This window comes from Telopea speciosissima, chromosome 4 (genome assembly GCF_018873765.1).
Source record: "Telopea speciosissima isolate NSW1024214 ecotype Mountain lineage chromosome 4, Tspe_v1, whole genome shotgun sequence".
Taxonomy (NCBI): Eukaryota; Viridiplantae; Streptophyta; class Magnoliopsida; order Proteales; family Proteaceae; genus Telopea; species Telopea speciosissima.
Window position 1 is genome coordinate 60,176,157 of NC_057919.1, and position 14,721 is coordinate 60,190,877.

At 37.2% G+C, this 14,721-nt stretch overlaps 1 protein-coding gene across 1 annotated transcript; it reads left to right on the forward strand.

The window, feature by feature from the left end:
* Positions 1-5,094: 5,094 nt before the first annotated feature.
* Positions 5,095-8,528, forward strand: LOC122659487 (methyl-CpG-binding domain-containing protein 4-like). Its single transcript, XM_043854591.1, has 2 exons — positions 5,095-5,215; positions 8,034-8,528. Exons 1-2 carry the CDS (start codon positions 5,165-5,167, stop codon positions 8,526-8,528), a joined length of 546 nt encoding a protein of 181 aa, XP_043710526.1. The 5' UTR covers positions 5,095-5,164.
* The last annotated feature ends 6,193 nt before the right edge of the window (positions 8,529-14,721 follow it).

The window sequence follows — 14,721 nt, forward strand, 5'->3', positions numbered from 1 at the left end:
CACGAAGTTTTGGTCACACAATCTCGGACGTGGACCATGGGGTTCATAGGGTCCTGGAATTCCGAGAGCCGCACGATGAGAACAAGCTTATGTGATGCGATAATTGTCGTCAGATTTTGCGTCAGACATGTTAGTCTGATCGTGTCAGACCAAAAAGTATGGACCAATCAGATCGGAGCTTTTAAAATCAATAAGAGATGCGTGGGCGGGCGTTGCACACGAGTAGAAAGCTAGTGACACACAGTTCGTCCCCAAACAGAGTGGCAGGCGATGTTTCAGTCGTTCATTGGACCGTACTGCTCGAATTGTGCTGGACCACTGATCCTGTCAGTTCAGGCGGGAAAGATCCTCCGCCTTATGATAAGAATCCTGAAAAGAAGCACTTTATTGCAGTGAACTAGATGAGGGAGTTTAGAATCTTGGAAGTCATTCTGGTGCACGTGCGTTGCACGTAATCACAATACAACTCGGGGCTTGAGATACTGTGTAAGACTGCGCACGAAATGACGACTTACCTAACCAATAAGATTCCCACTATTGGAATCTCGTTAAAAAGCAAAGCTCCATTTACTTCTGTCCGTGGATCTAGATACTTTTCATAATTGCACTTAAAACCCTTGACTCCACTATTTTTGCCCTTATAGCAGATCTTTTAATGAATTACAAATCAAAACCCCTGTTGGTTAATTCGGTCACAGTAGCATCATAAGAGTTTCACCTCAAAAATATGACTTAGTATGGGAAACTTATTCCCAATGGTTTGAAGACTGTCGCATATAATGATGCCATAAGGACTTGGCCATCTATGCTATGCCCATGCGGCCTCATCACTGCAACCCCGCACACATGGCTGCCACATCAGCTACCTAACTTGCTCAGATGCCATGTCAGCCTCATGTGGGACCACTAGGGTGCCACGTGTCACTTGTGGGCCCCACCAAATTTCTCTCTCCTTGGGGAGGCTATTAAACTACGCGACTGCACGAAAACAACTGTATCTCCTCCGTCCGACGTCGAAACGACACGGAACCAAAAAGCACAGGAACATAGACTCGATAAACTATGATTATCTCCTCCGTCCGATGTCAAAAGAACTATATCTTCTTCAGTGTTTACCTCCTTCCAAATATGCCATCTGGACTTTTGAAATTGCCCTCAAACACGCTGCCTTCGCGTGAACATATAATAACAGAATTCCATTAGCATATGACCTTCCCCCAAGGATGCCGAAGGCTGCCAAACATTGTAAGACACTGAGGTGAGGTGTCCCATGCCGCCATATAGCCCGGATGCTCTTGCATCATTGCCAACATGTCACATCACTGCCAAATGTCCAAAATACCCCTGTGAGCTGTGTCAACACTCCATAGATTTCTGTGACTGACATAATCATGAAAATACTACTGGATGCTCATTGTCAACTTTCTAGGCCATTAGTACTTTGTAATATTGCAGAAATACCCCTGCAATGCTGTCCATGCCCATAAATGACAGAATTGCCCTTGGTGATTTCCAATCTCTGTGGGACCTCTATGTATACCGCCAGAACTATTGGGGATGCTAGAAGCTCTATCTGCACTCCCAAAAGTCTACCAACTCATCCAGAAAGCTACCTGAACTGTTCCAACCACTGAAATTGCCTGGACTACCACTACTATCACTGTGATCCTTGTCACATTACTGTAAGTGTCCTGCTACACCAGTACACTGTTGTACTTGCTTGTACACACTCTGCCATCAATCACTACTCTTCTATTGACTGTACTCCGCTAGGATGCATTATGTTAACAACAGTGACAACACACATGCACCTATGCACTGTGTGTACAACATATTATATATAATATGGGAAAGAGATCTCTACTTGGTCGCATGGTCTCTACACAAGCGTCTGGGCCAATGGGGGAGCACGTCTGGGTATCTACCCATGGGATAGAGACGTCATCTCATGGTGCCCTGTGAGAGGGCGTAGGAAACACCACCAAGTAGAGATCTTTTCCCCATATAATATATAATATAGAATTTATTTATATATTTATACATAGGGGAAAGGAACACTACCTGTTCGAGTGCGGCATGCGATGCGCGGCTCTTGCGCCTAGACACAATGTCACGCGAAATGACCGCTGCACCCCCATTGGAAGGCGAAAATCCGTCAGTCTAGACGTAGGAGCCGCGTCTCTTTCCCTTATGTATATTATATTAGATATATTATATATGATGTTAGAAGTGTCGTCTGGGGCCCAGTCTTGCATCTCTGGATTAGTGTCTGGCGCTAATACCGAGAGCCCTTATGGGTCTCAATATTTGTTCTTTTCTCTTTTGGTTTTTCCATATTTGCCCCTAGCCCTATATATTTGTATCTCCTTCATTCATTAGTGAATTAACAACTTATGGCTGCAAGTTTTTCTTCTCCTTCTCTTCTCAGTTTTTCGCAGGGTACATGTTATATGATATATATCCAATTGTAAATTTATATTAGATATATTATGTATGTATAACAAAAGCCTTCCTTTATCTTATATTATATAATATTATAATATATATAGTAGTACATATATTATATTATATATTTTATATTATATAATGTATATATGTATTATATAATATGATATATGTTAAAAGAGAGGGTGAGGGTGGGGCAGGGGTTGGAGAGAGAGAGAGAAAGAGAGAGGCTTTGTTCTAACTTTTGTTAAATTTACCATTTAACCTCCACTTAAGTAGCAGTTCTGCACATGTTCATTTATGGTACATGTTAATAAACAAACATTAATAGTTTATGGTTATAAATGACAAACCACTCTCATGCTGTTTACGAATTTATGCTTATATTGATTTATTTTATGAGAAATAGGGGTCATAAATCATACCAAACACATCTATTTATGTTTTTGTATCAGATAAACATAAATTTAAACCATACCAAAGAGAGTCTAGGAGTGCATGGAGGGGCATTTATGAAAGAAAAAAAAGGGACAAATATCATTACCTAATTGTACATGTAGCATACATATAAGGGTAGGTGATCTAAAATCTTATTTGGGCTTAGTCTAGAACAAGGCAATACCACTTGGTAAATGCTATTTCTTAGATCCAAAAAGGCAAAAATATATGTATATGTATATATATATATAGGGGGAGGTTTTCATCTATGATCACATGAGGGGTGGGGAATACGATGCATCAAATAGGGGGTTTTATCTTCTCGATCTCTTCTTGTCCGGGGGGGGGGGAACAGGTCCATGCGCGGCCGTTCACGGAACCTTTTGGCATATTAATTTATACTAGGTTATACCATTGTTCTCATTGTCCCTCACATACAACTCAACTAAAAAACTATGGGCTTTGGTTTGGGTTCTCAAAGGATCAGTGTTTGTGTAGAAAGGTTTTAAAAAAAGGGCAAGAGAATGCTGCCTGGTCGCATGGCTCCCTCCAGTGTGGGGGCCAGTGAGAGCACGCAGTGGCATCCACATGGATGGGAGTTTTGATTTCATGGGGGACAGGGTAGTAATTTTGAGCACTCCTGTGTTTGGCGCAAGTTCCATGTGACCAGGTAATGTTCTTTTTCCCTAAAACGTAATAAATTAGCAAGGATTTCAAGTGATTGGAATCCCTTGGCTGAGTCGATGGTTCAAAGAATCGGATTGGAATCAATTCAATTGGCATTATAATAAACCGAACTTAATTCCAATTATGCTCGGTTCTCAAACCCCTATTTTGATACGTCCAAGAATGCGTTTAGATCTTCATTTTTAGTCATTTTTTTTTTCTTGTAATTATTAAAATAATATAATATCAATGAAATTTACATCTAAGATCTACAAGGCTTATAAAAAAAAAAAAATCCAAAACATCAAATATCTATGTAATGTTTGCTTCTTCATATTGATTTCATTTTCTAGGTCTAATCTATTAAAATCCAATTTGAATCAAACTCGAGGAGGCCGATCCTGTGTCTAATTCTAGGTTTTTAAACCTTGGCTGACCGTGTTTTTCATGCATTGTAAAGTGGTAATGAGCTGTAAAGAATAAAAAAGAACATTCCAGTGCACGAGGCTCTCGCTACTGTAGGACATTGTACAGTGGTAATGAGCTGTAAAGACTAAAAATGAGCATCCAACAGGTTGCAATAGCGTAACTTAACTGTTACGCCAAAACTCGTCCACAAATGAGCTGTAAAGAATGGATTGATTAATTACCAAAAAATAATAATAATAAGATTACGATTGGTTTTCTACCAAAAAAGAGTCATGAGTCAGTTGGGGAGCAATCTTGGAGTACTGAAGCAAATATATAACAATTAGGCTTCCTATTGCAATTACTTTCTAATCCTTCCACCATAGGGGGTAAAGCAAAAGTGAGCTGTGCCTTGAAGAGTTGAAGTGAAACACAAAACTTGAGTCAAAAGGCTTGGTGAGAATTAACAAAATTATAAGACCAAGTCATTGCAAAGAAACTTGAAAATATGAATCCTCTTTCTTTTATTTTAGTTCAGAGTGATATATTCAAATTCAAAAATTGACTATACATATAAAGAAATAGAAAGGCACAGACTAGAAATGGCATCTCGTATGTCAATGACATCAGAGGGGGGTTACTTTCGGCCGTTACGGACTATCTTTACCCAAGCTCGGCAGTTCTTGATAAAGTTCTAGCTCTCAGACTGGGAATGAAGACAGTTTTTCTAGCTGGCCTATGACATGTTGCTTTCAAATTCAAAATTTGACTATACATATAAAGAAATAGAAAGGGATAGACTAGAAATGGCATCTCATATGTGAATGACATCAGAGGGGGGTTACTTTCGGCCGTTACGGACTATCTTTACCCAAGCTCGGCAGTTCTTGATAAAGTTCTAGCTCTCAGACTGGGAATGAAGACAGTTTTTCTAGCTGGCCTATGACATGTTGCTTTCAAATTCAAAATTTGACTATACATATAAAGAAATAGAAAGGGATAGACTAGAAATGGCATCTCATATGTGAATGACATCAGAGGGGGGTTACTTTCGGCCGTTACGGACCATCTTTACCCAAGCTCGGAGGAATAAAGTGCTCACGTGGAGCACGAGGTGTTTGTTCTGTTTGGTTTTAACTTTTAAGGCGAGGGAGGTGATCGTTGTTTCTCTCAGGAGCAGAAGCTGCAGTGGAGTTTTGTGGAAACGATGAAGCCAGGGGGAGGAGGAGGAGGTGAAGAAACTTCTAAAACCCTAGAGGTATGCTTCCCTTGCATTCTCTTCTCTTCCTTAGTATCCCCTTACAAAAATTTCCTTTCCGATTTATTTTATGGCATAAAGAAATCTTGAAAACTGATATAGGTCTTTAATCCATTTTCGACGTATGAATCTGATCTTGATATTCCCCAAAATCAGAACTGTGTATGAAGAAATTTAGGAGTTCTGCATGCGTATCCTTATTCCTTCCCCATTGGAATGAAATTTTCTAGGGCTAAATGATTGGGTTGATGTAAACACATTTCCTTTTAAACAACTAAACTTCTAAAAACTTGACAACTAGGGGAAGTAGATACAAATCCCATAATTGTCTTGTGACCCTACTAAACGCTTCAGAACCGTTAGGATTAACAATTTCTGTCCAACCCCACCTCCTACTTTTACTGACAATCTTAAGAATCGCCTCCTATGAACCTGATCCTGATATTCCCCAAATTTTAATTCTTGAGAGCATGTTTAAAATCAGAACTGCGTATGAAGAAATTTAGGAGTTTTATTCCTTCCCCATTGGAATGAAATTTTCTAGGGCTAAATGATTGGGTTGATGTAAACACATTTCCTTTTAAACAACTAAACTTCTGAAAACTTGACAACTTGGGGAAGTAGATACAAATCCCATAATTGTCTTGTGACCCTACTAAGCGCTTCAAAACCGTAAGGATTAACAATTTCTGTCCAACCCTACCTCCTACTTTTACTGCTAATCTTAGGAGTCACCTCCCTTTCCCTACCCTTTTCCCCACCCAAGAGTCTGCCTGTAAGTAATTCATGACAAAATAATCGAGGGTAGCAACAGATGGACTTATACTGACAGATGAATGATTATGGTAAAATTTGTTATGGTGTGGATGCAGCTGGCTTAGTTACGGAGACTAGATAGTCAGCTGGTGCCATCATGGCGAATGAATGCGTAAACTTAGATGGCATATCTAGTGTTTTTGCTACTAATATCAGCAATTAAAAAGTGTCTGGTAGTGAACTTGATTGATAGAAGGACTTTTATTTCTGTGATTTTGCTGAAAAATGAGGACATTCACTTCCAGAAAACTTTTACTGCTCAAGGAGTCAATCCCTTTTTCTGTTTGATATCATCGTTATAAACTCAGAATGATTTCCATCAGTACCTCAGATAACTTTGAAGTGGTGGAAACCATGCTTTATTTGTTCGTTATCTATGATTTTATTTGAGTTATACATGTGATTTTCTTGACACCCCCTAAAGTGTCAATAGATTTTTTTTTTTTGGGTAAATGACATTGAAGATACCCAATGTTTGGAGAAATTACACGTAGGGTACCTAATGTTTGGAATTGTATCTTTTTGGGTAATTCACATTCCATAAATATGATGTTTGAGGTACTTCATGTTTCAATAATGCTTGTTTGAAGTTCCTTATTTTTTTAGGATCCCAATTTTACCCTCCTTATCTTCTCAAATGATGGAAATGAATGGGGGAAAGAGTGCAGGGGAGGGAAGGGCTGTTGCAGGTTCGCTGGTGGTGGGGGAGACGGGGGAGGACAAGAAAGTGAGGGGTGGGGTGACAGTGTATTTTGGTTCGAATCAAAGAAAGGTGAAGGCCACAGTTTTTGTGACAGAAGGTGCAGAGGGGTTAAAGGGGGGGCGGGAACAGGGCAGCGGGTGGTGGGTATTGTTGAGCTATTGAGCAGCAGGAGTGAGAGGGTCGGGCAGGGGGTGCGGGACAGGGTGGGGTTAGGGAGGAAGAATAGATGAGGGCGGTAGGGGAGATGGGAGCTCTTCGTTTCAGGGTTAAGGGTGGGGTTGGAGGCGGAGGCAGGGGCAGCTGACAATTAATGTCGCTGGGGTTGTCAAATATTGGCTTTTGATTGCTTTGTCGTGGTCAGTCACCAGGGATACGGTCATTCTAATCAATCTGTTCGGTATGGGTATGGGCTCGTGTTCTTGGGGGATTGCTTACTATAACCCATCGAGTTTCAGGCGCTCAAGGATATGGATGCTCAGAAGACATTGCTCAGGCAGATGAGGAGTCTAGAAGGATTTTAGAGGTGAGAGAGTAGGAGGGTCAGCCAAGGAAGCCTGATTCACAAGCTTGATGTTGATTATTATTATTTAGACAGGATAAATTACATAAGCCGAACTTCAAGATTTGGGAGTGGGCAGCTCAGATGACGTAGGTTCTGTTGTCCGACTGGTTTCGAGTTTGGTTATTGATCAGGCTATTTTCTTTTTCTTGTAGACATTCGTTTGAATGGTAGTAGTTCATGGAGGGAGAACGAGGCATGTCTTAGTTTGACATTTCTGTATGAGTAGAAGAAACAAGGTAGATGTAACAGATTTAACTTCTTCTATTTGATAGGTTCTTCGTCTTCTTCTGAAGCCTTAGCTTCTCTCTGTTTTTATTTTTTGATATCTTAGAGGAGGAGGTTGGGCCGTTGGGGGCGCGGGGTGTGTGCTGTGTTGCAGGACTGGGTGGGGCAAGGTTGTAGGGGAAGGTGGGCTAAGTTGCAGGGGGTGGGAGAACAAAGAGACTTTCAAACTTTTCTTTCAATGATCCTCTTCATTGGATCATGTTTCACTATTGTGGTTGGATGTTGTATTTGACTTGAATCATTTGTGTACTGTAGTTTAAATTTGCTAGTGCCATGTTACCATATGATTCTTACTGCATTAAGTTGGTTTAAGTTCATTCTAGTGGCTAGGCTAACTCATAGAAGCAAGTATAACATGGGAGAAACAAATCACCTTGTGGCCAAGTATTTGTGTAGCATCAGTAGATGTTTTACAGTTTTCTAACCACCTCAACTTTGTGTTGTGCATGTAGAAATCATCGACTGAATTTGCTGTACAGTGTGGTAAATGCTTCAAATGGAGGTTGATTCCCACAAAAGAAGAGTTTGAGGACATCAGAAGCAAATTCATAGAGGATCCGTGGTTCTGCGACAAAAAAAATGATGCGTCTTGTGAGGATCCTGCAGATATTGAGTATGACAGCAGCAAGATTTGGGCCATTGAGGAACCAAACATTCCGAAGACTCCAGTTGGTTATGAGAGAAACTTGGTACTTAGAAAAGATTTTTCTAAGTTCGATGCCTATTATATTACCCCAACTGGAAAGAGAGTGCGAAGCATTACTGAGATAAGGAAGTTTCTTGAGGCAAATCCTGAGTACAACAATGTGTCTGTTTTAGATTTCAGTTTTGCAGTGCCAAAGGTAGTGGAAAACACAATCCCTAGAAACGTGGATGGGAAGAATGGTGCAAGTAGCAGTAAGAAAAAGAAAAAATCGATGATCGATGATGGAGAAGTGGTGGATTGACAATGGTATTGGCTAAACTTTTATCTGTGTTGCATTGGCTAAACTTTTCATGATTTGAATTCTCTGTGCAATGGAACTTCTTGGCCAGTGTAGTTAATAAATCTCATGGTTTTATTTGGATTCATTAGATAGTAATTCTCTGTGAAATTAGTTTATCTTGCCTTTGACAAATGTATCAGATGCATGGTATGTGTTGATATTGTCACTCATTTTTGGCTCTCTGCTGCTATAACTTATTAAAGTAGCATCCCTTCGTTATGCCACATAGACAGATGATGTGGCTATTTCAACCATTGGATAGAGAGGATATGGTTGTATTACAATATGTCATGTTTAATTTTAGACTTAAAATTCCCCATGAAGTTCCATTCCCTCCCTCCAGCTCCACCGCCCCCTCCCCCTCCGTTACTTTCTCGTCCCCCTATGGCAGCTCCTTCCATTCACTCCAACCGTGCTGCTACCTGCAATTTACCACCAAAAACTCAGTGGAATGATTTGTTGCCGATTGCCAAGCGGTTGTTGCAGCGTTTAAGGGGATGCTTCTTCTATTCTTCATTTTCTACATGCTTGGTTCTGTTCTGTCCATTATGGATGGTCTTAGATCATGATTTGGTGGGGCTCTAAATCCTTCATTTTTCCTGCAAGTTAATCATTGTTCTCTCTTGCGATTGCTGAAACAGGCATTGTTCTGAAATCAGATCAATAACAGTTTGTTTCATACCATTTGCAATATCAGATTCTTCATTTGGAATTATCAGGTAAGTTTTCTTCTCTGATTGTTCCTCATTCACGAAGCTCAATTTTGCCATTGGGGGTTCCTTCAGCGAATGGTTCTTGAGGTAGTTTTGATTCTAAGGTCCAATCAAAACCCAGTGTCCAGTTCTGGCCATGTATGGTAGTTTCCTCCCTTTTCCACTATAAATTCTTTCCGGTAGCTTCCGGTAGCTTCCTTCTGGTTCTAATAGGCTCTAAAATGGGTTCTGTTGGGCCATTTATGATTTGAATACCATTTGAATCTGGTATTGGTCTCTCTTGCGAAACCAGTCATTGTTCTCCGTTACACAATTTGGAGGATCTGTGATATAGAATCTCCTTGCGCTTCAGGGAAATCCCAATACGTACAGTGTTCCAATATTTTGCCAAAAAAAAAAAAGCAATATATATTTTATACCAAATCAACAGATTAATGTGTTTTGATCGTGCGGTCCGAAAAGTATTTCCAAAACATTAATAGTGACATTGAACCCTAACGCTCCCTTGTTTTGGTAAAAACTAGGGATGTAAACGGATTGAATTCGGTCGGATAGTGGCATTATCATATTCGTATCCGATTATATTCGGACGGATTCGGATAATATTCTATCGGTTTTCGGACGGATTCGGATAATTTCCGGATAGTGATTTTTTGAATACAGGTTCTCCTAAATGGATATGAATACGATTTTTCGACTATCCGTTGACATATTTAGTGTTTTTATGATGAGGGTTAAGATTGAGACTTGAGAGTTCAGTAATTACCCTTTCTTCTACTCTTCTTAGTCTTTTATTCTCTTATATTTTTTACTTTTGATTTTTTAATAGATATGTAATTCCATGTATTACATTGCATAAAACAATATATATAAACCAATAACAAATCTAGAAAAAGAATGACATTATCTTAACTTATAAATTTATAAAAATAAGATAACAAAATCCAATAAGGTAACTTAAACGAATAGACAAACACAGAGTTATATTTCAGATATTTTATTACCGTCGGACTGCTAAACGAATTGGATAATAATCGGTCGGATAGGGGGATTATCATATTTGTATCCGATTAGTTTCTGACGGATTCGGATTCTCTTGAACGGATACGAACGCGGATCGAATACGAATTTACGAATATCCATTTACATCCCTAATAAAAACCCTAAACGCTCCCTTTAAAAACCATATCTTTGAACCCTAATGCTCCCTTTAAAAACCCGAACTCATTAGATTCATGTGTCAGTTCTCGTATTGTTGTGCCGTCGTAGGTTTTTTCTTCCCATCTGGAGGTTTCACAATTTTACTTTGATTTTTTTGGGTTTTGAGGCGATTTCTATATTTGTATGGTTTCACAATTTCGCTTTGATTTTTTCTAGGTTTTGAGGCGATCTCTGTATTATATTACTTTCATCGTTTCCTATCCTTAGTTTTTTCTTCCAATCTGGAGGTTTCTTTCATTGTTTTCTATCCTTGGTTTTTTCTTCCAATCTGGAGGTTTCTTTCATCGTTTCCCGTCCTAGTTTTTTTTTACGATCCGGAGGTTTCACAATTTCGCTTTGATTTTTCTGGGCTTTGATCGCAAGTTCGACCAGAGAACCTTAATTCCATTTAAAAATCTTATCTTTGACCTTGGTGTCGTTCTATCAGACTGTCTTTAGTTCTCTGTATTGTAGTTTAGTTTCTAAATGGATTCCTGTCGCAATATTATTAATTCTATTTCAGTTTTTGATCGAAGCACATACTGGAGAAGGACGGACGGTGCCACCTGATTCACCAATCATCAACGGTCATGCAAGAACCAGCCTATCCGAGTTCGGTTCGGGTTCTTTGGTGACCCTTCGTTTAGCTTGAACCGAAATCGGACCTTATTTTAAAGGGGATGGGGTACTTACCTTATTTTGATAAAAAGGGGTTTATCCTACTACATTTAAAAAAAAAGAAGTTTTTTTTACCATTGTCAAAAGACTCAAAACCCTATAACCACCCGACTTTCACTATGGCGTAAATTCTCTTAGCTGTAAATTCTTCGCCTTCTTTTTCGAGATACATGGCAGTGGCGGTGGATTAGGTATGGGACCTTACCTGTGCACTCTTACATGTCATTTTCTGTTAGCATTAGGTTTCTTTTCAATACGATAAGAGAGAATGGGTGGGGGCTTTGATCAAAAGGGGTTTATCCTACTACATTTTAAAAAAAGGTTTTTTTTTTTTTCAACACCCTAAACCACCCGATTTTCACTATCTGCCATTTTTTTTCTTTGATACATGGCGGTGGCGGTACATTCTTACATGTCATTTTCTGTTAGCATTAGGTTTCTTTTTAATATGACAGGGGAGAATGGGTGGGGCATTACCAACATCCGTATAAATGTGGATAACCCCACGGAACAGAGAAATGGGTTGTACTTAAATTTTATTGTTGTTTTTGTAGATTTACTATGTGGAGAATTTGTTAGTTCGTTTTTTTTTTCAATCATCATCGGCGGATTACGTTTGGAATATTTAATGGTAAAGTCAGCTACAGGGATAATAACGTGGCCAGACGAACATCCTCGATTATAAAGTAATAAATTGGTATACAATAGAGTTATTCAAACTTAAATAAGTATTTGGACTTTCTTTATCTCTGCAATGACGAATATGTTAATCATCCTATCAGTGGTTTTGATTTTGAAGGAAATAGGATGATATGTTGAGTCAGTGAGTTCGTTACAAAACTATTTGAGACATAATAGTAATAATTTTTATTTATTAATGATTTGAATGGAGGACCCCCTTTTTGCCTCTCCTAAACTGAAGAACATTCTGAAGGGAATATTTACTGCTTTAAGATATGTTTTACAATCAGCTACGGTGAAAGATATATTTGGTTCGGTTGTACTCACTGATTCGAGTTCTACATTCAAATTCATAAGGCTAGGGGCTAAATATAATATATTAATTTTGTAGTTTAAACTTTTAATTAAATATTTTGATATGAACTCATTTATTTATTTTTTATTTTTTTATTTTAAGATTTCGATGTAAAAATGGATATTGAAATCGATTCAAACTATAGTTTTGTAACGAAGTCATTGATTTATAACATATCATCCCATTCGTTTCAAAATCAAAACCACTGATAAGATGAAGAACATACTCGTCATTGCAGAGGTAAAGAAAGTTCAAATACTTATTTAAGTTTGAATAACTCGCTGTATACCAATTTGTTACTTTATAATCATCATAGGATGCTTTGAATGGAGACCCCCTTTTTGCCTCTCCCAAACTAAAGAACATTTTGAAGGAAATATTTACTACTTTAAGATATATTTTACAATCAGTGTTCGGTTGTACTTACTGATTCGAGTTCTACATTCAAATTCATAAGGCTAGGGACTAAAGGTAATATATTAATTTTGTAGTTTAAATTTTTAATTAAATATTTTGATAAGAACTATATATATATATTTTTAAGATTTCGATACAAAGATGGATATTGAAATCAATTTTTTTGATGAATTGAAAAATGTTATTCCAATGTTGGGGAGACTGACAGTTTATTGATATTTTTAAAGTAATTTTTTAATTGAAAAAATTGGATAATTCTGGCATCATCCAATTTTCTGGGACACTAAACTTATGTTTGACTATTGGATACTACAAGGTCAAGTTCTGGACAACAATTCTATTAATACGAAGATTGTTCAAGGAGTGAACAATTTCCTATGCACTTTACGAGGGATGCGAAATTTTAGTTATCAAAGTAATTGGTATCAGAGGTTTTTTTAGACTAATACCATCTACGTTAGAGTTCTTGCAGGTTTGATTTTCTTATTTTCTTTTGTATTTTTAACTTCTTATGATATGATTATGTTTAAAAAAAAAAAAATGAAAAGATATAAAAGAAAAATTTAACGCCATTGAGATAAAAGAATAATATCTTTCGGACTAAAAAAAAAATTCTAAGACAAAAATGATTGAGTTTAAGATGTGTTATGTGGATAGCATTGATATGGAAGGAGCAATAGACTTGTTTAATTTTATGTGATTTTGATAAAATTTTACTATAACCATCAATTGGGATTCTTAACATATGTTAAAGGATAATTTATTAGAATGTAAAAGTCTATTTTGCTGCTTTTATTCTTTATTTGTTTATTTTTCATGTATGTCTATATTGTTATTAATAATAGAATTTCTTTGAGTACTTTTCGTAAGATTATTTTCATGGTTGTAATAAAATCCTATCTGATTGATAGTATCAGTAATTGGATAATCGATGTTGGTAATTTGATATTAGGTTCTCGGATATTCAATATTCATTTGGTAATCGAATCAGATCAATATATTGAATCCTACTAGATAATCACATTTGGTTAGGGCTTTTACATATCTGGTGGATATATATCTGATTTGATAAATGTATCTTCAGCTGTAAATTCTCCACCTTTTTTTTCGAGATACATAGCGGTGGCAGTAGATCACGTATGGGACCTTACCTGTGCACTCTTACATGTCATTTTCTGTTAGCATTAGATTTCTTTTCAATATGACGAGAGAATGGGTGGGGGCTTTGATCAAAAGGGTTTATCCTATCATATTTAAAAAAAAGATTTTTTAACCGTTTTTCAAAATCCTAAATCATCCGATTTTCACTATTCACCATTTTCTTTCTCTGATACATGACGGTGGTGGTGCACTCTTACGTGTCATTTTTTATTAGCATTAAGTTTCTTTTCAATACGACATGGGAGACTGGGTGAGGCATTAACAACATCCGTACTAATGTGGATAACCTCACGGAATAGAGAAATAAGTTGTACTTAAATTTTATTTTTATTTTTGTAAATTTACTATGTGAAAAATTTATTATTTCTTTTTTCTTTCATTCATTATCGGCGGACTACTTCTGGAATGTTTAATGGTGAAGTCAGCTACAGAGATAATAACGTGACCAGATGGACATAAGTATTTGGACTTTCTTTATTTTTGCAATGACGAGTATATTCTTCATCTTATCGATGGTTTTGATTTTGAAGGGAATTGGATGATATGTTATGAGTCAGAGACTTTGTTACAAAACTATTTAAGACATTAGTAATGATTTGAATGGAGACCCGTTTTTTGTATCTCCCAAACTGAATAATATTCTGAAGAAAATATTTTCTGCTTTAAGGTATGTATTACAATTAACTACGGTGAAAGATATCTTTGGTTTGGTTGTACTCACTGATTTAAATTCTACATTCAAAGTCATAAAGCTAGGAGCTAAAGTTAATATATTAAGTTTGTGATTTAAATTTTTAATTAAATATTTTGATAAGAACTAATTTGTTTTGATTTTTTATTTTTTTTAAGATTTCGATGCAAAGATGGATATTGAAATCGATTCAAACTATTATGTCTCAAATAGTTTTGTAACGAAGTCATTGACTCATAATATATCATCTTATTCCTT

Excerpts from the sequence above, each read along its gene's own strand:
- LOC122659487 (XM_043854591.1), top strand. The coding sequence starts at position 5,165 with ATGAAGCCAGGGGGAGGAGGAGGAGGTGAAGAAACTTCTAAAACCCTA. Across the intron at positions 5,216-8,033 it reads AAACTTCTAAAACCCTAGAG|AAATCATCGACTGAATTTGC; the intron begins GTATGCTTCCCT and ends TTGTGCATGTAG.